Source organism: Cornus florida, unplaced genomic scaffold (genome assembly GCF_030987335.1).
Source record: "Cornus florida cultivar Cherokee Brave unplaced genomic scaffold, ASM3098733v1 CherokeeBrave_3.0.0_Hap2_Chr02, whole genome shotgun sequence".
NCBI lineage: Eukaryota > Viridiplantae > Streptophyta > Magnoliopsida > Cornales > Cornaceae > Cornus > Cornus florida.
The window spans coordinates 32,497,490-32,521,140 of NW_026775572.1; the positions used below are offsets into that span (position 1 = coordinate 32,497,490).

Sequence of the window (23,651 nt, forward strand, 5' to 3'; positions counted from 1 at the left end):
AAATTTAAAGAAGTCCAAACAATAGTAGTTCTCAATCACAAAATTACTTAAAACTTGACACTGAAAATCCGTTTCTTAAATTTCCTATAATCAAGAAACTCTAAGCCGGCGACAATAATGCATTATATGAATTTCATATATTAAGATTTACTCAAATTATTAGTATTTTTTTCTCGAATTGATTATTCAACCTTGTTTTTGCTTTTTAAAAAACAATTTTTTTTTTTAAGTGTACATGCATCTGAACTAAATAGATTTTTTTGGACATCCATGATTATTTTTCTTTTCTTCCGCGGGGTTATGGTTGTGACATCTCCACCCTCCTATGGTAATATTTTAAGGCTGTTTGATTAGATAAAAATATCAAGCAAGAAAAGAAATGAAATAAAAAACTTCTAACCGCTTTAAAAGTTTGGCTAGCAAAAGAATGAAAATGAATTTTTATAATCCCCTAATTTTTTTATAAAATTTTCTTGCAAAATGAAAAAATTTAATTTCTTGAAAAAAAAAATGTATGAACTTACACTAATATCAATTTTTTTTTTTTTTTTTTTTTTTTTAAGTTTCATTCTATTCAAATCATCAAATAATAATTTCTTGTACGTTATAAAATTTTCTGTATATATTTTTATTTTTTTTATTTTAACCAAATACGTATCAAAAAATTTATTTATTTTTTATTGAAGTATTTGTCCTGTTTGATTTTGCTATCGTGCGCACCTTGCCGCGCCGTTTAGTCAAGAAAATCCAATTTACCTGTTTGAAGGTTTCAACCGTATTGAAAATTCTGGGCAACTTGGCGGAATGAAAGAGGAGAGCGAAACAGATTTTTTTAAGAGAGAGAAAAGAGAGAAAGAAACACCACACAAGAGACGAGCATCATTGGAGACTATGACATGCACACACACATATATAGTATTATCCAAATCAAGCCAATTTTGAAAAATTAGGGTTTTGGGTACCTCTCTTCTCTGCTCTCGCTGTTGCTTCTGTCTACTTTCTCTCTCTAGGAGGTGTGTGTTGAATTGAAGGAGTCTCTCTCTCTGATCGGAAGAGGGAAATGAATATGATGACAATGGAGGGCATGATGGACAAGTCGGTGTTGGATGATATAATACGGAGGCTGTTAGAGGGTAAAGGGGGAAAACAGGTACAGCTGTCGGAAGGTGAGATCCGTCAGCTCTGTGTCAACGCTCGCCAAATCTTTCTTTCTCAGCCCATTCTTCTTCAGCTTCATGCACCCATCAGAATCTGTGGTCAGCTCTCTCTCTCTAGAATTATGATATATATATGTAATTATATATAATTACACAATTAGAGAATAGTATAGTGATGTTTGATTTTACCTTTTTGGTGAATATATTGTTTTTTTTTTTTTTTTGGTGGGGTGATGTAGGTTAGATTGGTTTAATTGGGATGTTTTGTTGATTACTGAATTGGGTATATGTTGATGCAAATGGGTTTTTGCAAGTGTTGTGGTGTATACATGCGGTTTTGTGTGATTAAAGAGTGTTTTGCAATGATAACATTGATGTTGAAGTGGATTCTGGTTTGGTTGGTGGAGGTTTGGAGTAGCTGTTTCAGTACTGCGAATGGGTTTGGTGAAGTTTTGTGGTGAAAATGTTATGGTTTAAGTTCACATTGGTTCATTACAAAAATTGGTAGATTGGCTCTTAATCATGTTGGACTGGTTAACTGAATAGTGGTAGATGCCTAAGGAACTCTTACACTTCGTTTGAAATGGTGGGATTCAACTAAATTTGAGTTTTAAATTGGAATTTTTGTTGTTTTTGGAATGGATAGAATTTCAAAATGAAATTGGATTTGAAGGAATTTCAAATGCCAAAATGTCCTGCCCTGAAATCACTTGGAAAGTTGTTGGATCTAATGGGTTTTGAAAATTGTTGAAGTAAATTATGTAAATTTACCCAAAATTACCCCTATTTCAAAATTCCTAAATTTTAGCCTGCTCCAAATGAAAAAATGGGATTTCATTTCTTTTGATCTTTTCCAAATCCAATTTTCAAAAGGATTTGGCTCCAAATACATTTTTCAGAAAAATTCCATAATAAATATAAGGCACTAAACATGTCAAAGGCAGAGTTGATTTCCTTAGTTTCCAAACAATAGATATTTTTGCAATGTGTGTGGCTTTTATTTATTTATTTATTTTTTATGTTTTGTAATTGTAGAAGTTAATTCCACTGTGACGTGTTTAGTGTCTTATCTTCATTGTGGGATTTTTTCTTTCACACTGTGTTTAGAACCAAATCCCCTTTTTTTTTTTTTAAAAAAAAAAAAAAGCCTAAGATAGGTTTCTTAGAAATATCATATGGTGGGTTTTAGAAAGAAAAGAATTATAAGAAGATATATTGATGTGTTAGAGGACACATAAGATAAAATTGTGGCCATAGTAAGAACAATTATCGAATAAGCAAGTGAACCAATTACTGCTGGGTTATTTTAAGGATTGACATTAAGCCTACATTTTTATTGCCTTAGTTTTGGATAAACTAACAAAACATATTCGTGGTGAGGTTTTATGTATTTTGTTTGTTGGTATTATCATTTTGATTGATGAAACTAGAGCAAGGATAAGGCCTAATTTAATTAGAGTTTAAAACAAATAGGATTATAACCAAATACATGGCATATAATCTTAATTAGACATTAAGAGTATAGTGAAGTTCAAGTTCGAGGGTCAAGGTTTACCAAAAAGTAAATAGTTTCAATACTAACCTCTATTATGCACAAAGACGGAAATATTAGATCTTATGTTAGGTATATAATTAAAGCATGGTAGGTTAAATGGGTTACCACTCCTGGCATATTGTGATGTCAAAATATATCTCTTAAATAAAAACTTAAAATAAGGGAAACTAAGAAAACAACTTTAGATCAACCATACTTTACGGGACACATTGTGGGGCAACTAGAAATGTGAGTGTAAATATTGATTTGTGGCAAGACAAGAAATGATACACAATTAGAAATAAACACATTTCTGAGATGTTTAAAGCACCACTTTGAAGATAAAATAAGAGAAGACCTATCAAAATGTTTTGGCCGTGTGATTGTGCAGGAATGGTCAATTACTGCACCAGTTCGAAAAAAGAGACATATTGAGTGCAATGCTAGGGAAGCACAACACCAAAACTAACATGGGTGGAGATGGTTGGGAAATAAATTTAAGGATGTGATTAACTGCAGTTACGGCCTTATATAGAGCTGAAGGCCAAAATAGGATTGATGTAACCAATCCCAAATACATGAGAGAAGGCTTTGTTGAGTTGAGTTGGGTTGAGATAACTATGGAAGTTGGAAGGAGAATAAAATATGAGGAGAAAAAGTAAGGGCATGCTTGGTTTGTAACTCTGAAAACAGTTTTCTGTTTTCAAAAAACTGAAAACAGAAAACTGTACAAAAAATTTGGCTTGGTTCAGTAAGGTTCTAATTTTACTGTTCATCTCCCTTTTCCTTATTCCTAGCTGTCTTTGAGAAAATTTTAATTTCTAATGTAATCAAACATGAGAAATAAAATGAAGTGTTTTTTTTTTCCCTTTCCTTCCCCTTGCTAAATTCACAACCCTGAAATGGCAAAAAAAAAAAAATATTGACATCTTATTGAAATGTTATCTTTGATTTAAAATTTAGTTAATTTATTTATTTATTTCAGCCACTTGTAAATTTATTTAATATATTTATTTCAGTCACGTGCAATATTGTTTGTCTGCTTGGAAATGCTCATCAAACTGAAGTGTGCAAAGCCTCAACATAAAAGTTCTTAAGACATATTGATTATAAATGCCAGCAATATGAGATTCTAATACTAAGGAAGTGGTCCAGTATTTAACAAGACATATTGATTTATTTTCATAAGATGCTTATCATCTTTTCCTTTGGAATCACTTTTTTAACAGGAAATGGCACATTACCAAACTCTGGATCTATACCCTATTAGCCTTCCTAATATTGTTGCATGTATCTTACAGGTGATATACATGGACAATACCAGGACCTATTGAGGCTTTTTGAATATGGTGGGTACCCTCCTGCCGCAACATATCTCTTTCTTGGGGATTACGTAGATCGAGGCAAGCAAAGTTTGGAAACCATATGTTTGCTACTGGCCTATAAAATAAGATATCCCAACAAAATTTTTCTTCTGAGGGGAAACCACGAAGATGCAAAAATCAATAGGATATATGGTTTTTATGATGAATGTAAAAGAAGATTTAATGTCCGGCTTTGGAAGATATTCACCGACTGCTTTAACTATTTGCCTGTTGCTGCACTCATTGATGAAAAGATACTTTGTATGCATGGGGGACTTTCTCCACACTTGCAAAATTTGGATCAAATAAAGGAAATTCAGAGGCCCACAGACATTCCAGATAGTGGTCTCCTATGTGATCTGCTCTGGTCTGATCCTAATCCTAGTATTAACGGATGGTCAGATAGTGATCGAGGTGTGTCATGTACATTTGGAGCTGATAAAGTTGCGGAGTTTTTGGAGAAGCATGATCTAGACCTCATTTGCCGTGCCCATCAGGTGACCCAAGTTCTTTTTGAGCAAGCTAAAATACCAGTTTTTTCTTTTTCGAAGGCATAGTTACAAAGGAAAGCAAAATTTTCGCCTTATGATACCTTATTATTTATTCTACTACCTGCTTAAAATAATTAATTGGATAGTATGATCCAACCCAGTTCAATTTAGTGATAGGATTTCTTCTAGTGGTAACACATTTGATGGAAACCATAAAGCAAACATTTATATGCAGATTTTTTTTATAGGAAACGCACTGCCATTATGACATGCTATTACATTGTTTTCCACTGTTCTACGTGCTTTCCTGTCATTGAGTTATATTTAGAAGAGTTAATAGTTTTGAATTCTAAGCCTTTGTCTGGATATTTTACTTTTTAATAAAGGTTTTGGCAAATTGATTTAAGCACTCCGATGGCGACTATAACCTGTATAAGATAATGGCGGGAGAAGTTCCTACAATAATGACTGGATTTTTTTCTTTTTCCTTTAATTTGTTTGTTTAACACACTGGTTTTTCACTTCATTGCGAGTACTGATGTGCATCACTTAATGTCTGACATTCACCCGCATCACCTCGAGTTATGTTCACCTACTAAAGCCTGATAATAACAGTCCTGCTTATGACTTTTTTGAGTTAAAACTGCAGGTGGTGGAGGATGGATATGAGTTCTTTGCTCAACGTAGACTTGTGACGATTTTTTCTGCGCCTAACTATGGTGGAGAGTTTGACAATGCAGGCGCGCTGTTGAGTGTTGACAAATCTCTGGTATGCTCTTTCATGATATTGAAACCAGAGGAATATAAACAACCAGGCAGTTCTAAGTTACTTTTTAAGAAGGTATATTCACATTTATGCGGTGCTATGTTGAATTTTTGGCATATTATGGATTCAGAGACATTGTTTCAAGCATAAATGTTCTCTCTTCCCGTTGTTTTGTTTTTTTTAGTTTGTATCTTTATGAGTATTAAAAAAAGAAACTTACTGGTCTTTTGTTTTTCATTTCCATTCCGAACAGCCCCCTAAATTTGGAACGGCCTGATACATGAAAAGTGTGTGGAGTTTTCTCTCAGTAAATAGTGAAGGACAGCAAGATTCATGCTATGCGAATCTCTGTTAATAGAGACGGGGAGAATCGGCCTTTTCAACCCATGTCAGTTAGATCTGTGTGATATTTGAAGCTTGCAGATAATTTAGATTCAATGGTGATAACCAAGAAGATCTGTAAATCAGCAAAACATGGTCTCTTCTGTGCAGAAACTGAGAATTTTTTTCGCTTTGGTTGCTTTATACACTGCCTGTTTACTTTACCCGATAAGTGGCATTGATATCTGATGGTGCTGACTCAGGAAAAGTTGGCCATGATTTTTGATAGTTTCTTGTGTGTGTCAGTTGTGATCCTTACTCTTTGTCATCCGGAGCTGTTTGTGTATCCGATCGTGTGTACCATTATGTGCTGTATTGACAACCCTTCCGAGTTGCTTGAAATAACTTCCAGATGAATGACTCGTCTCGTTTGGCATACCTTTTATTTTTGCTTTTATGTAGAAGAAAAAGGGAAGCAAAAGCTATCACTTTCACTTAACTTAAGCATACTGTTTGGAACTATATTCTAGAAGAGCTTTCCATGACAAATAATTTTTTCTTGTGTGTTTGGCAAAACATTTGTCAAAACTCTTTTACTAATGAATTTACATTTTTGCCCTTAGATTTAATTAACTATTGTCCAGGAGTTACCAATCTTTTTTTGACATTGTCCCAATGAATCAATTTTCAATTCCTGATCCTTGACAGGGAGAACAAGACCTCCAGACCAAAAGTATAGGATAACAAGGCCAAAAAAATCACATAATAGCAGTATTAAACATATATATCAAGTAGCAGTATACTTCATTTTCTAATCATGCAAATTCACACACAAACACACACACTTATATAATTTTTATATATATATATATATACACACACACACACACTTCTGCATTCTCTGGAGTTATGCATTTGATCTCAACAAAGGAATAAATTGACATAAGTTATGCATTTGATCTTTGGAGTTATATATATATATATATATATATAAGCAATAGATTAGCAGTTTTATATAAAAATGGAGCTTGTTTTCTTAGATCAGAGCATTTTAAAATGCATTTCAGATTAGAAATTTAGAAACAATGGACTGTGAGAGAACGATTTTTATTGTTAAATTCACTAAACGAATAAACCCATCATAGATGTTGAGATTTATAAAGTTCATAGAAGAATCAACCAAAAGTTTTTGGGAATTAGAATTTTTTTGAAAAATAAAACCAACAACCTAGAAAGAGAGCAAATAACAGAGATGAGAACTTTGCAACTCAAGATAATGCGCCATAGACATTTACGATGAGCCAATAAATGAGATTTAGTAGCAACAGTGACTGCTCCATCCGGAGAAGATATCAAAAGCCAATACGATTTTTATTGAAAAGTACACTTCTATTCGTGCATATGTATGTACATCAATATATGTATATAGTTACAAATATATTCATACCCATACAATGATAAGATGTTTCAGTGTTAATTTTTGGAGGAGACCAAGAAAGAAGCAGTGAGGATGAAAAACCTGATTTGAGCCAGAGAGGCGTATTTGTTGCGAGAGGGTTAGGAGAAGAACGATGTCATTGTGGGATACAACTGGAAATTTATTTTTTTCCTTTGAATCACAAGGGGCACACTTGGTAATATGAAAAGTTCATTAAAACCCCAAAATAGAGCTTCCCGCATCTCTTCCTACAAAAGCTGGTTCACACCAGCTTCGTTTAAACTCTCTTCTACAGGCCCGAAACTCTTCTACAAAATCATCCAAACACTAAAAAAATCAGCTTTTTGGCTCTGAAAGCAAAAGCGGCTTTTCAAAAGCCAATACAAACAGGGCCTTTCTAATCCTAGCTCTCTTGGTAGAGGAATTGAAGGTTTAGGTTACAGTATTGTGTTGCAGTTCAATAACTTCCATGAACTAGACATTTTGAAAGTGAAAAAGTAGACTAGAATCTCACATTATAGGTGGAAGACCGGTTGATAATATTACTTGAACCAAGTCCTTGTTTGTCATTTCTCTCTTCTGTTGCTTTTGAACTTCGTCGGTTGCTCGTTGTTCCGATCACACTCATATGAGATCAAGGTAAGTTATTTAAAGAACTCTCTAGTTCTTAGTTCAAAAAATAAATAAATAAAAGTTGCCTACTCCGAATAATCCTTAAACCTGATGTTTTTATGTAGCGTGAAACCTTTTTTTCCTCGCACGGATGTCTACATTGCACAATTTGAATAGTCATTTCTCTTGGTGTGCAATTCGCTATTTATTTTATAATTTATTTATTAAAAAATTAAATAATATATATATTTTTAAATTTACTTTTTATTTGTCTTTTTTATCAACTACTATATTAGTAAAGAAGACAATATTTAAATAAATATTCATTATATATATATATATATATATATATAATACATTCCATATCTTTTTTGTTTTGGATGGTAAAGCGAACACACACACACTTTGTTGCCCACGCTAGGCTCGAACCCCTCCCCTCTTCTTTGAAGATGGGGAGGTTATATCATTGGGCAAAGGCCCTTTGATATACATTACATACCTTCTCACAAAAAAAAAAAAAAAAAAAAATGCATTAAAACCCCACATATAAATAAAATATTACTCCATTCGTCCCATAAAAAGTGTCACTTTTGGGGAATCGTAACTTTCACAAATTAAATTGTTACGGATCGCAAAAGCGACACTTTTTTTGGAACGAAGATAATAGAAGTTATATATAATCGCCCGTTGATTGAAACGAGATATAATTGCATTTTGTTAAGACTCGATTCATGCTTTTATCACCCTTATCGAAGCATTATTTGAATTTTTATCCATCATGTCTCTCTTTCCCACTTAATTTGCTTATGCTCACTCTCATATTTTTCATTTGTTTTTGCGCCTCAATTTTCATTTGTTTTGTACGTTCTTGGTCTAAGCCCAAGTCGATTTTCGCTTTGAGTTTCAAATTACGAGATTCGATTCCTAAGCTATTCATCAACTTATTTTGCTGCCCTGGCAAAATCTTGAAATTTTGTAAGAAATAAGCTATGTTGTATCGCAACTTTAATTTTATTACGATCGTTCCTAATCGGTCGTGAAATGTCATGTGAATCTTCATCAACAATCGGTGAATTGTTGTCGCCAAAGTTAACTGAATTTGTTGTTGGTACTCCGGAAGTTGATGGAATAGATGAATTAATTGGGTACTGAACCGGTTGTTTATGTAACCGTTTCGGAGCAATCTCCATGCTCATTCATATGGATTTGCTATTTGCGTTACAACTATGGAACTAATTTTGGGAATTCTGAAGAAGATTCCAAAAGTGTTCCAACTTAAATGGTTTCTTTTCTTGGCTTTGATATAGTGCTTTTACTGTTGAGAGCTCTAAAAAATTAATAATAATTAAAATTAGATAAATTGTCAATTAAAATTAAAATATTAAAGAAAGTAAGAAACTTATTGTAACTTTAACGTTGTAGCTACTAAGATATTGGTTTTGAAGATGAGAATTGAGAGCAATGAAGGAAGTATTTATAGAGAATTTAATAATAATAATAAAAGGTTTGGAGTTTGTGCAAAGAGCTGTTGTATCTCAAATAACGCTTTTAAAATAAACAAAAACAAATATATTGTAAAGATTTCAAATGTTTGTTCATGCGAGAGATCAGTGGGAGTTTTCCTTTATAACTCGGACAACACCATCACACTTATGATTGTTATATGACATCTAATAATCCATTGTGACATCAATTAAACCAATGTAAACCAGTATGTGTAAATTTAGATGAAAGTGTTTTTCTTTTCTTGAGTAAATATATCATAAAGTAGGAATGTAATCATGTACACTGCATTTTTTTTTTTCTTTTTAATTCAGATAAACGCAAACACTTACCAATAGATGTGGAGCACTCAGCCTCCTCTTTCGGTGAATAGATTATTCAATTCAAACTAAAACCCATTCGTACTGTGACCAAACTTTTCCCACAAAAAATATGTTAAAAAATTCAAATTCAGAAAACATTATATTGTTTATTAATTGTTGAAAATCAAATTCTATTTTTTAGAATTTTTTTTTTATAAAAAAAAATCATTTTCTATTTTCTAAGTTATAAAAAACTGTTTCAAAACCAAAATAGTACCTTGTCAACATCTAATTAACTGTTTATAAAAAAAAATCATTTTCTATTTTCTAAGTTACAAAAAACTGTTTCAAAACCCAAATAGTACCTTGTCAACATCTAATTAACTGTTTCCCGGTCGTATGGTACGTGGCCCACTTATTTGGCCATTCCTGGACCACTCCAATTTGTTAGCCCCTTGTTCACTTTTAGAAGTACAAGTCCATATCACCCAACACCCCATAGCATTTTGATTTACTTTCACTCCACCAAAAGGTAAATATATGTATTTCCTGACATACATATATAAGAAAAAAAATTATTACTGGATCTAGATTATATGATACCGACTAATCAATGTGTATTTAAATGTATCAATTTTATTTAAATTTTTATATTTGTAAAAAAAATTTACGATTAATTAATGTGTTTTTAAATGTATCAACTTTATTTAAATTTTTATATTTGTATAAAAAGATTTACTTTTATGTCGTGACCGGACCATGTACTAATTTCTTCGCACCAACCGACCGGACCAACAATTACTCAAAAACCGAATCATCCTACTCTCTGGACAAACCCTGGTCGTTACTTTGGCAAACATTATCCAATTATTGGAATACAAGACACTTATAATGCTCATGCCAATACGATGAGTAGAGAAAAACACCTATCACAGCTCACAGAACTTTATAAAAGTCCGCATACAGAGAGCAAGATACATTACAAACTCTACATGCCTGAGACTAGGGTTCCGCAATAAGCAAAAAGACATAACATATGTACACAACTGTGTACAACGACCATGCACTTCCACACACTTGCACACACAAACTTGACAGAAAAAAAGATAGGAGTTCCGACGGGGAAGAAACATCTCTAGCCGTCCGATGATAGATCTTCTCAAGCCTCAAACATTGTAAGGAGGAGGAGTGTTCCCGGATCCAACCCCATTTGCCTTCTCGTGTGTGTCCTGTGTAGACCTCCTCCTAAACCGGTACGACTCCTTCCCTCCTACACATTATCCATCAGGAGAGTTTGTTAACTATATCAAACATGATTATATTAGAGTCTATTAGACATCTCTAGAGAGATGTATTCCAGTCCTTGCATGCAATCTAGGACATAAAAAATGAGACGAACATCAAATCATAAAACCATATTTTGGTATTAAGTAACTGAATGGGACATGAAATGTGATTTTTAGTACAATACCGCATGAAGTAGCACATAATAAAACTACATCCCGGCATCAAACAGTGAAGGATATCTCAAACTCGTAATTGGCTTTTGTCAAAACTACATAGAATTATAATAGCAAATAGTAGAACTTCCATAGAGAACTTATTTTTAGTAATGCGCAGCATTAATATTGACAGAAATAAAGGAACATTCTATAAATTACCGTTATTGTTGTCGATGTTGCTGCTAGGTAACCTGGGGTCTTGAGTACTTGATACTTGGTTTAACTAGATGCTATCTAACATATATAGCTTCCTCTACCATGATGAGCCCCTATAGTGAACTCAATACAACTGGGTATGTGAAGAACAACTTTTCTTATATAATTTACGCGAATTATTTTTTATTTTTTCGTTTTATAACTGCTTACAACAATTTACATAGTTAGTTTTAATAAAGGTTGCGTCAAAGATGAAAGCTATTCATATGCATGTGACAGAGGAAGTATACAATAACACAAGGAAAATGCTCTATAAAACAAAAATCTAATCAAACTAATCAATGGAAAGAAAAATAACCACTAAACATTTACGAGACAATACTTCAATTCAGCGAGCTATTAGCTTAAGTAGTATCATATGCCATCCCAAAAAACAGGGGGTGTTAACCTGAGTCTTAATTGAGACACGATTGCAACCATCTAAAAAGGATTATATGATGTATTCGGAAAGGCTGTTTCTCATTTCAAAATCCCCGACCTCAACATCACAGTGTATAAAATAATTTTATAAATACATAGTATGGAGCTAGGGCGGCTCTGCACCATATCCCCTCAATTTTTATTTATTTTTCATTTTTTTCCTTCACCACATCCTTTCAATTAAAACAACCTAATGCAAAAAAAATATTCCTACTTTAAACAGAAACATTGGCTATAAACACCTTCTAATACTTGCATGAAGAAACACGGTTGCATGAAGAGGAATGATAGGTCCTCCAAAAGTAAAGGACTGCATCCAGCAGTCCCTAGTTGCATCAAAGTGGGGTCATTGTCGGAACTCGGAAGACAAATCATTTTCCTGGCATGAAAGACACCATAGAAGCACTTTTAACCCAAAAGCAAAACTTGGGCAGGGAGAATTTTAGCTTCAGCCATGCACAGTGCGTTAACAAGGATATAACAGTCCTTTTGTACTTCTAGGAGTCAGTGGCCTATCTTGCTCACATCAGTAGATGCGATTTAAGTGTAAAAACAGTAATTGCCAAAAATAAAAAATAAAAACATAACAATCATATTCAATAATTATCATACTTGCTACCGACAAATTTTTGACTCTTATCATTATGTAAGACACATTCCACTAAAATTATTTAAGTATAATATTATTATTTTTAATGACTATATTGATGGTCCTCCCCACTCACATATAAAAAAAAGAAAAAAAAAAAAAAAAGATGTTTAGACTACTTATCATTATTTTAAGGACTAATTCCATAAAACTTTATTACATTCAAATTCTGATCATAAACCACTCAATATATTTCAGAAAATCCATACATTTTAAAAATTAATGCCAAATTTAACTTTACTATTTAATATTAAATTTAAAACTAAAAATATATTTTTTAATTACAAAAATACCCCTTAATTATCTTTTTCACCCCTCCCCCACTCTCAAACACACTCCTTTTTCTAAATTATTTTTATAATTTAAAAATAATAATTATTAATTTTAAATTTAATATTAAATAGTAAGATTAAATTTGTCATTTTCCGGCCTGGTTAACGGATCAATGAATATTGTAACAATTTGATCACTTTTTAAGGTGTAAGGAATTTTATGATCAAAATTTAAAAATAACAGAAGTTTTATGGAATTAGTCCTTGTTTAAATTTTTCTTTTTGCTGACAGCCAGAGATAATTTCTGTATAATACTCTATATATATACACACACACACACTACATAATGCATGTCATTTTCTACATCCACCTAACACTTTAATTAGGTTGCATTTATCCATCGAGAAATTGACATCTAATTTGCATGACAAAATTACCCTCACTACACTTGGTACACTCATGGATGCTTCTAGAGCCCCTAAACCCTCAACTTTTCTCGGATGGAGGTAGAGGTTGGCCATTTCATCAATCCACTACAAGGGCATTTTCGACATTGGAAAAAAAAAAGATAATCAAGCTTACCAGCAAAAGGAGATACCGGAGGGGTCGAGCCGGCAGGAGAAACCGGCGGCGAACCATTCTGATTCCCCTGAGGCTTTACTATCATGATACTCCGTGTCACTCTCATCCCATTCTCCGACGCATCATCGCCGTACGATCTATTTCCACTGTATGATTCTGCTTGAACAAAATCAATCAAACGGTCAAAAAGTTAACGATACTTCACTCAATATATAACAAAACACAAATGGATCTGATCCGATTAGTCTGATTATCAGAATTCAATTAATTTCATTTATTTTTAGTTCATTCATTTCATTTCATTTGCTTATGTTAGCGCCAACAGGCGTACGATAGCGAGGGGCTTAGCGAAGTACCCTTGCCGGAGCTGGATCGGAAGCTAAAGGTGGAGTGTTTACGGAGCTTGCCGAGGCCGTTTTCCGGCCGAGGTCCGGCAACGGTGTCGTCCCACATCTGGTCGAGTAAGCTCATGGCGTATGTTAGCGAAAACGGCTTACGCTACTATATAGTGCGATACCAGAGCAACACCCACAATGGAGGGAGTGTGATTCGGTGGAGGCGGAGAGATATTTAATGGCGGTTTCAGCGTTAAACGTCGAACAAGTCTTGGAGAATGAAGGGATTTGGAGCCGTTGGATTGGATCTGTAGACTGGAGATGACGTGGTCACTAGATCGAGAAACACGCAAAGATAAGATCGACGTGACAAGGACTCGATCTTTTGTTAGAGTGCCACGTGCAAGGTTATGAGAGGGACTGTCACGTGATAGGGCAATATTAAATTCGACGGTTCAGATCTTTTTCATTTTTTCAGATTTTTTTTAATCATTATTTTATCCAGATTGAGAGAGACTGGCGTTCGTTTTTGGTGGATTGAATCGACGACTTTTTGGACAAACATATGTATTTATTGGAGTTTATTTTATTATTATTATTATTATTATTTTCTCTCTCTCTCTCTCTCTCTCTAAATATATATATATATATATTTTTTTTTTTTACAATCTCCAAATATCTAGTTAAAAGTGCATATCATCAATTGTGACAAATCGTAATATTATAATTAATTATTATTATTTTTTGATAAAAATAACTTACATAATGATCTTGAAGAAATTTAACTCATCTTTTACCGTGAGAAAGAAAAAATGATAATAATAATAATAATAATAATAATAATAATAAGAATAAGAAGAACAACAATAACAATAACATTACGCTGCATTTCTTGGAATTTTTTTTTTTTTTTTTTGTGATGTATTATTATTTGGTCCTATTTTTAAGTGATTGAATCATTGAATAAAATAAGAAAATATATAATAACAATAATAATAATAATATCATGTGAAGTTGTGAACTTCATGGTATAAGCTATGTTATATCAGCGATTACTCTTTTTCAGTATTATAAATATAACATATTAAAATTTATCCTTTCAAATAGGTAAAGACGAAAATAGTTGTAACTACAGGTGATTTTATTTTAAAAATTATTTTTTATAGAAAAATTATAACTTAACCCTTGCAAGATTTAAATAATTGGTCTAGATCCTAATTTTAGAAAAGTAATGATCCATTTGGTTTGTCAATAAATAAGAATAATTTTCAAAAACTCATAAAATAATTTTGAAAAAAATTATAAAAGACAATTTTTTAAAAAATAAACATTTTTAAAACCAATTTTCAGAAAACAGCCGTCTGACCTTTGGGCTTATTTTCCACTCATTGGGCTTTCAATTGGCCCAGCAAGTACGTCTTATTGGGCTCTACGGGCTTTGAAAAGTGACTCGAGCTACTGTTGTGTGCTGATGTGAATTCAACTTTAGATATAGATACGCTTTCTTATTTTCGGTTTTATAAGACTTATTATATAGTACTCCTTTTTGGGTCATGATAATGTTGTTTACAGAGACAAGTGAGGGCATATACGACAAGCCGGACAAGAAAGTACTTAAAATCTAGATACAGAATTTCCTAATTATCACATGAAAAAAAACAAAAAGGGGGCATCTAAACTACTTTAGGAGTTCAAATCTCTTAGGTGGTCGCCTGTGCATAAGGGATGTGAGGTAAGGAAACAGTCCCTCCACTTGCGGAGGTAAGATTGCGTACATCTTATCATCCCCAAATCCCGCAATGGCAGGAGCCTCTCATGCACTAGACGGCCCTTATATTTTTGTTGAACAACATGAGAACACAATCAAAGAGCATAAAAAAACAAAAACGTGAAATCTACCACTCATTCTTCCAATGGAAGAAAAATACCTCAGGAGATGATAACAGTGCTAGTGAAAACAGTTTGATAAGCAAATCCAACATGAGTTCATTATTGGTCTCAAATGAGTTTGACGCCTGCTTCCCTCAAAGAATCAATCACAGCTTTCACCTTACCATGATACTTCTGATCTTTCTTCAAGAAAACTGCGACAGCAGGGATGTCTTTAACCAGCAGGCGCTCCCCCAATATCTTCCCTATCTTCGCTGCTGCAGCAACGTCGCGAGTAGTTTTCATGCTGGGCCTCAGGGCCTTCTCCTGTGAGCTTGCAGAAATGGCCACTGTAGCAGTTGGTGAGTGGATCACTTGGGCACTCACAAACTTGTTTGAAAAGTGCATCCTCAAGATATATGGTTTAAGGAACTTTGTAATTCTTTCTGGCCTGACTGGCGGAGGAATGACCATTTCTGCTTCGCAAATCAAATGTCAAATGACATTACTATGAGCTCAAATCACACCCTTAAAAAATATTATACTAAGAACATGTTGCAAATGGAATTAACGATGTAAAATCAAAACAAAACACACAGAGGAATAATATATGTTGGAAGAATAGGGTGACCAAAGTTTAATCTCCAGTAGATGACTTAACTCGCTCACTTAAGGACCAGGATTCCATAATCCATAAATACGAAGGTGAAATTCTAAATTTGGATGGGTAGCTATTGATCAGAGCTCATCTGAGCACCATGATGAATGAGCTTGATACTGTTAATTTGAGGACGAATCATAGAATCATATAATGTCTTTAGACTATGGTGAAAACAAAGACACTAAATTTTAAAATCTCAGTCATACAAAAATCTGATATTACCACAAACCAGAGGCCATCTTGCCGTCTATTTTATCCAAAATTAAGATGCAATACATCAATATTGTGTTAGTTTCACTGACTTAATGCCTCACTTGTGCAAGTCACAGTAAGTATGTTTTTTACTCCATTTTTTCAATGAAAATGGACCAACAGTCAAGTACACCATCTAATCTTTTTTTTTTAATTTTAAAAAAAAATCTTATTTAGGTGGGTAAAAGCAACCAGGCATTAATTAGTTGCAAATCGGGAAGACCAAACTAAACAAACCAGGGTAACAATTCAACCATTCAGCAAACAGTAATATCTGAATTAGAAGCATCCTAACATGAATTATTCCCATACCCTTTCTATTATTGTTTCAAGTAAGGCATTGCCTGAAGTAGTATGATGACATGTAAATGGTACACATAATTAGTATTTAATTGAGATTATATTACCAATATATTTAACTAATAAATTCACATTACAAAAATAAAAATGCCACAGAGACAATAAAGCTTCATTAAAAATAATTACCCTCTAACATGGTTCTCCATTTTTTCCTCTAGTCTTTACTACATTACCCAGAATACCATTTTCTGTAAAAGTTGGTCATTACATCTTCCAAGAGATTTGTTACTGAAAAAAAAAAAAAAAAAAGGGGAGGGAAAAACAGGAAAAAGAGAGTAAAAAGCATTCCAAGCAAAAACAGGAGAAAGAATCAGTTTCTCTCTAAAGGACCACTTATACAGTGTCTCAAATAGAAATACGATAGAAGAGAGTGAGCAGAATAAAATCATGTTGTTATTAGTACTATAGGGGTTACCAGTTCCTTTGGACTTCTTTGGAATAGTGGTCTCAACGACTACTCCGATTAGGTTGACTTTCTGATTGAGCAAAGCCAAGGCGTCTACTCTCACTTGTGCAAGTCACAGTAGTATGTGTGTTTTTTACACCATTTTTTTTCAATGAAAATGGACCAACAGTCAAGTACATCATCTAATAAATTTTTTTAATCTTGTTCAGGTGGGTAAAAGCAAGCAGGCATTATTCAGTCGCAAATCGGAAAAACCAAACAAACCAGGGTAACGTTTCAACTATTGGGCAAACAATAGCTAGATGCTATCCAGGTATATGCGTGCTCAACTCAGACAAAACAGTAAACACGAACTGGTCATCAGAATGTTGTTTGTAAGCATGTGAATAGGATACGGAATATAATTGATTTATACATACATGACCATATTCTTATTTGAACCAACATCATAAAATAGCAATAACAAAAAAACTTATATCAACTATAAAAGAACTACGTAAAAATTCTTTTAATGAATATGTCCCAGCTACAAATTCAAGTTGAAAAGATGCACTACTAAGTAGTATCAATTTAAAGTTCTAGAGCAATAACCACCCAATAAATGCTAAATAATAGCCGCTCTATGATCGTGTTTTGAAATTTACAAGTTCCATTTCGAGTTCATGTATTATCTAAAACCCTAAAACTTCATCTATCTTTCTATTATTCATTGAGAGAGAACCTGGAGGAGAAGTGATACCCATCCCTAAAACCGTAGGACCTTCCGCTCCCATTCCCTATCCCCACCCTTGTTTAAATTCCCAAACCGCCCCATTTCTTTAAATTTTTCAGTAAGCTAAAATTATATATTGATGTAAGTAAAATTTCCAGGTGCTAGAAAGGAGGCAAAACTAACCCAACAAAAACTACCAAGCTAACCAAAGCTAATCCCAGCCGAAGTACAAGGCATACAGAGAATTAAGGTGTTGTTTGAAAAACATAAAAATTACAAGACCTAAATTTTAAGTGCTAAATTCAAGTGGTAATTGTAGAGCATTATATATATATGTAGAGATTTTCAGTGACCAGCATCCCCTTAAAAATTTTACCCATTTCAAGTGGCAATTATTTTTTTAAGTGATACTCAAATTGTTTAGCAAACAGATAACCAAGAATTAGCAGAAGCCTAGTTAGAACTTAAATCAAAGCCCGACAACAAAATAAAGCAAATTAAACTTCATCCAAAAAAAAAAAAAAAAAGGAACAACATAGCATAATGATCCATGGGATAATCCAATTCAATCCCTGTAAACAAACTTGATGCATATCTGGGACGAAAACAGTTCTTTAAACTATTAAATTAGCAATTTTCAGTAAATAAAGGCCAAAATATAACCATAGAAGCAATCAGAGAGAGCTATTATCTGATTATGTGAATAAAAATAGTAGCAATCGGAAAGTTTCAAGGTGGGTGTTAGAGAGAGACGGTGAGAGAGAGACCTACCTGGAACGAAAAAATGGATAGCAATCTGTAATCGCAATCAGAGAGAGTGAGATGGGTTCGATCGGTAGTCACGCGACTTGTACCATGAGCATCGTCTTCTTCTGTGGGAGCGATGAGAGAGATGGAGTGAGATGGGTCGTCGTTCGCTGGACGGCTGCGAAGAGAGAGAAAGAGTGAGCCAAGCGTCTGAAATGAGGTGAAGGGTTTTAGACATATTTTGATATTTTTAATAATTTAAAGTATAAAAGAGTAATTTTGTACTCCTTAATCTAAACAAGAGGAGAACACTACGTAATTTGCATAGTAACTTTATTTAAGCATTTTTCCAAAAAAAAAACACTTTATTTAAGCAATAAGAAATGAGACCGACAGATAAATCCAATTTTAACCTTGGAATGATTATTGAAAATATTTTTTTCAAAATTAAATATTGCATGAGAGATGACTTGTAATAAAATAAAAAATAAAAAATAAAAAAAGGTCATATTTTGTTTATTTGGACAAATAAGTCAATACCTTTTAGATTTTTTTTTAATTTTTTTATTTATTTAAGTCCTAAATCATTACATCTTTGTAAAATTTTGTAATTATAAATTTATTTCGGAATTAATATTTAATTTTATTTTCGAACTTCCACTCCCACGGGACAAGACTCATTTCAAGTTGAGTTGTCTAAGCCAATGAATTTCGTATATATATATATATATATATATCATTTAAATTTTAATTACTTAATAATATTACAATATGAGTTTAAATGATAATTAATTTGATTAAAATTCAATTCAAAAACTCATGTAAAATATAAAATTTTAGTATTAAAAAATTAATTATTCTATAAAAATTTAATTAAGTGTATATATTTAAAATTTCACTTAATTAAATTTTTATTCAATTAAATGTCTAATTTTGTAAGGATATACATGAAAGTTTGAATATAATTTTATACTATTTAATATAGTAAGAGTATTATTTAAATGGGAAAAAAAATCTCTAAAGTAGGATTATTAGTCCTAAAGAATTTTTTTTTTTAGAATTTAAAAATAGGTTGGTAGTAATTTTTCCAAAAAAATATAGAAAAAGATGACTAATATGGCTTGTCTTTTTGGTGTCTAAATTTTGTTCATTTGATTAATTTGATCTCGATACATCCTTGTGGAGACGATGGACTTGGATTTAACAAATTATAAGAATGCCTCTGAGATTCAATCATAAACCATTTTGCCTAGCTCTGTAAAGGAACAGCAGGTACAATCAAGCTATCTTAACCATTTTTTTTTTCCAAAAACATTTTCATATCCCAAATTGCAGGAGCATTCTCCTTGGCTTTAGTAGAGAATTTTTTAAAGAAAATATGATACCGAGAAACCGTGTTTTTATCAAAGTGTTTTTTACTTCATTAACTCATATTTTTCACTGAAAACACACACACAATATGAAAAAATATTGTTCCTATCACAACATTTTCTACTCCATTGACTCATATTTTTCACTGAACGAAACAAATAAACACACGCTAACTCATACATAATATGAACAAACTCTGTTCCAATCAGAGCATTTTCTACTTTATCGACTCATATTTTTTGCGAAAAACACAAACATACATACAATATGAAGAAATTATGTTCCTATAAGAGTATTTTGTATTTCATTAACTCATATTTTTCACTGAACAAAACACATAAATACACACAAACTCACACGTAATATTGAGAAATTAACTATGCTCCTATCAGAACATTTTTTACTCTATTGTGTCATATTTTTCATTAAACGAAATACATAATGACACACACATTTTAAAAGGAGATCAACATCAAAATGCATATGAAATTATAAAAATTAAGACTGAAAGTACGGCCAAGCTAAAAGTTTGGGAAGTTTCAAAACTAAATAATGTATTTTTGGTGTCTAAATTTCGTTAATTTGACCTTGATATATACTTGTGGAGACCATGGACTTAGATTTAACAAATTATACATAAGAATGCTTATCAGATTCAATCATAAACCATTTTGCCTCCGTCACATGTAAACCCACCTTCACCCTACTCCCTAAATTGGTAAAGGAGCAGCAGCTACTATCATGTTTAACGACGTAGTTTAGAAAAGTAACAAATATCTATATATACAGTTATATATATAATATGAAGAAAATATGTTCATATCAAGTCATTTTTTACTCTATTGACTCATATTTTTTTTACTGAAAATACAAGCATACACATAATATGAAGAAACCATATTTCTATCAAAACATTTTCTATCCATTAGCTCATATTTTTTTTTTTTTTTTTTTATTGAACGAAACACATATATACTTGCAAACTCCCATAAGAGCATTTTTTACTCCATTAACTCATAATTTTCATTGAGTGAAATATATAAAGATGCACACATATGCTATAAAGAAACTAAATACTTAAACACACACCCAAGCTAAAACAAACTATCATGATGGTACATTTTGTTTTGTTTTGTTTTTTATTTTTACTTTTCAGAGAGAGAGAGAAAGGTCAGACAGTGAAATTAAAAGTACTGAAAAGGGAGAAAGTTAAGACTTCTTAACATTTTTTTTTGGAAATTAAATTTGTATAAAATAGTACCCTGTATGAAGAAATTTTCAAGCAAACCAAAGCCCAAAACAATGGGTAAGCCCATACAATCAAACCAAAGGCTTTACAAAATGAGCAGACATGTGTAGTCTATACAAGCCCTAGACTACTAATGCTTAAAGCCCAAACCAGTACCGAGTATTATTCTTTATGCCTCTTCAATCTTTTGTTTATGCCTAATAAACAAAAGAATAGTCACAGAAAAAGGCGTCCCTCACACGCGAGGGTAGAAGAGGCCCCATATCAGTGACAGAAGAAGAAAGAACAGAGTTAAGAGCAAATCTACAGAATTCGTGCGTTGCTTGGTTACCGAATCTCGGGATCCAGTGGAGGGATAGGTCATCGCCTATCTGAATCAGATGTTGCACATCCAAAATGATGTTTGAGATAGCTTCATCAATAAAATTGAAGATGCATAATGGGTTGGCAATCTCCTTCAATGAGAACATTAGGGAGTCCCAAATCGATGCAAGATTGGACTGCAACTCGCAAAGAGAGTGTAACGACCCAAGCTGATGCAAAAATTTTAAAAAAAATTCGGTTAATCTCTCCTAAAAATGGTCCTTCAACAACCTGTCCCAATATACAAAACACATAATATACTCCAACATCCCATTCATCTGTTCATTATACCTCAACATAGTTCCTCTCATGGTGGAACATCCACACACCAATTAATCTAAATTATCATAATTACAGTCCCAAAATACATAGTTAAGATTTAAAGTCCATGCCTTACAACGTTACATGATACAATTGCATGGAAATATATACCATAATTCCATTAGTTTCATTTACATCAAACAAAAGATAAGTTCGTTCTTAAGTTACAAGGTCATGAATACTAACTTAGTTACATTTTCACAACTATGAATATACATAGAATGGTCAAAATACAAAATAGCAAACAACCTTCTAACAACTTTCAAACTTGAGGTGGATTGTCGTCTACTGGTTCATTTCCAAAACCTGAAAAAAAATAATATAAATAGTAGGGTGAGCATATAGCTCAGCAGGTGACACTTAAGACACACATCTTGTATCCTTGTGAATCCAAACAAAGCATAGGCTAATGGGAAATGGGGATCATACAATGTCGGGAAATAATATAGCATAACGATTTAATCTCAAGTATATCCAATGCAATGCAATGAGATGCAATGCATGCTAGTGTCGCTCCCCATTTTCATAATCCAAAACATCGTTTCTAAACTGTTAATACAGCCCGCCATTTGGTAACCCCGCCGCGACACGAGAGGAGGATTGGCTAGTGTCCCTGACCCTTGGTAACCCCGCGGCGTCATTATGGGCCCAGCTAGCTCAACCACACTAGGGCGACTCCCTAGTCCCCTCTAGGCTATATTAACCTCCGGCCTGTTGGTAACCCCGCAGTGACCGAGTTTCACACAAAACCATTTCATCAAAAACACTTCCCTGAAATTCCCCATATTTATTTCAAGAAAAATTTCCCCCATTTCATGCAAACCCAATGGTATGTGCATGTATATATGTTCCATACATTCAATATCATGGCATTTAAAATTCTACACCATAAAATTAAACATTCAACATGTTCAACATCTCCCAAGTAATTATTAACACATTAAGATACAACAAAATACATTTAAGCATGCTTTACACATAAAACAACTCACATTCATTCACATGAATTTCTCTAGACAACATTTAAAATAATCATTGATACAATTAACTTCTAATTAAGCATGCTTGGCAAAACAAAGGAGTATAACTCACAATGGAACAAGAAGGTAGTGGATTAAGGTGTACCTACCTCAAATTTGCACAAAACCCTTAAAATGGGTCTTGAATTTCAAACCCCAAGGAGGGCACTAAATCTGGAATTGTTCGTATGGATGCGTAGAGCTCGTTGTGGGCTTCGTTTTGCCTCAAACGGCACCTTAATCCGATAAGAGATGAGAGAGAAATTAAGCCTTGAAGCTTTGAAGAACAAAAGAAAAGAAAAGAAAAGAAAGCTACTGGACGAGAGAAAGAGAGTGATACGCAGAGAGGAAGAGATAAGTCATTATATTGGCTTATAATTCATGTGGGCCCCACAAGTGAATAAAATTTTATTTAACTTTAACATATATATATATATATATATATATATATATATATATATATATATATATAAAGTCAAAAATATTACATTCTCCCCAACTTTAAAAAAGATTTCGCCCCCGAAATCAAGCCATACCTGAGAGAGAAAACAACTCTGGATCCTTGGAGCGAACCTCCTGTTCAAGCTCACAAGTAGCCTCCTCGACTCCGTGGTGTCTCCAAAGGACTTTCACCATTGGTATCGTCTTGTTCCTCAACACCTTCTGTTGTGTGTCAAGAATCTGAACTGGTCCTTCCTCGTAGGAAACATCCTCATCAATGTCTACATCAACCCAACTCAAAATGTGAGATGGATCTGGCTCGTACTTCCGTAACATAGATACATGGAAAACATAGTGGACCTTGTCCAATTGTGGTGGCAAAGCAAGTCTGTAGGCAACCTCTCCTACACGGTCC

General features: G+C 33.1%; 3 protein-coding genes across 4 annotated transcripts; 1 reads left to right on the forward strand and 2 right to left on the reverse strand.

The window, feature by feature from the left end:
* The first annotated feature begins 777 nt into the window (after positions 1–777).
* On the forward strand, positions 778–6,050 carry LOC132294580 (serine/threonine-protein phosphatase PP1-like). The gene is made up of 4 exons (XM_059792489.1): positions 778–1,256; positions 3,993–4,552; positions 5,196–5,387; positions 5,566–6,050. Exons 1-4 carry the CDS (start codon positions 1,061–1,063, stop codon positions 5,587–5,589), a joined length of 972 nt encoding a protein of 323 aa, XP_059648472.1. The 5' UTR covers positions 778–1,060; the 3' UTR covers positions 5,590–6,050.
* Positions 6,051–10,401: 4,351 nt separating this feature from the next.
* Positions 10,402–13,680, reverse strand: LOC132294581 (dormancy-associated protein homolog 3-like). Its single transcript, XM_059792491.1, has 3 exons — positions 13,487–13,680; positions 13,131–13,286; positions 10,402–10,758 (listed from the first exon to the last, which is right to left on the reverse strand). Exons 1-3 carry the CDS (start codon positions 13,599–13,601, stop codon positions 10,655–10,657), a joined length of 375 nt encoding a protein of 124 aa, XP_059648474.1. The 5' UTR covers positions 13,602–13,680; the 3' UTR covers positions 10,402–10,654.
* Positions 13,681–15,334: 1,654 nt separating this feature from the next.
* LOC132294582 (uncharacterized) lies at positions 15,335–18,705 on the reverse strand. Of its 2 annotated transcripts, none has more exons than XM_059792492.1 (2): positions 18,497–18,705; positions 15,335–15,810 (listed from the first exon to the last, which is right to left on the reverse strand). In XM_059792492.1, exon 2 carries the CDS (start codon positions 15,806–15,808, stop codon positions 15,464–15,466), a length of 345 nt encoding a protein of 114 aa, XP_059648475.1. In that variant the 5' UTR covers positions 15,809–15,810; positions 18,497–18,705; the 3' UTR covers positions 15,335–15,463. The 2 variants fall into 2 exon arrangements, with proteins under 2 accessions (XP_059648475.1, XP_059648476.1); XM_059792493.1 differs by having other exon boundaries at positions 15,335–15,813.
* Positions 18,706–23,651: the final 4,946 nt, after the last annotated feature.

Bases quoted from the DNA above. Each gene is read 5' to 3' on its own strand.
- LOC132294580 (XM_059792489.1), top strand. From the start codon at position 1,061: ATGAATATGATGACAATGGAGGGCATGATGGACAAGTCGGTGTTGGAT. The intron at 4,553-5,195 runs GTGACCCAAGTT...TTAAAACTGCAG, and splicing joins TCATTTGCCGTGCCCATCAG to GTGGTGGAGGATGGATATGA. The intron at 5,388-5,565 runs GTATATTCACAT...CATTCCGAACAG, and splicing joins CTAAGTTACTTTTTAAGAAG to CCCCCTAAATTTGGAACGGC.
- LOC132294581 (XM_059792491.1), bottom strand. From the start codon at position 13,601: ATGAGCTTACTCGACCAGATGTGGGACGACACCGTTGCCGGACCTCGG. The intron at 13,287-13,486 runs GTACTTCGCTAA...TTGTTCAAGCAG, and splicing joins CCGATCCAGCTCCGGCAAGG to AATCATACAGTGGAAATAGA. The intron at 10,759-13,130 runs GTAAGCTTGATT...GATAATGTGTAG, and splicing joins TCCGGTATCTCCTTTTGCTG to GAGGGAAGGAGTCGTACCGG.
- LOC132294582 (XM_059792492.1), bottom strand. From the start codon at position 15,808: ATGGTCATTCCTCCGCCAGTCAGGCCAGAAAGAATTACAAAGTTCCTT.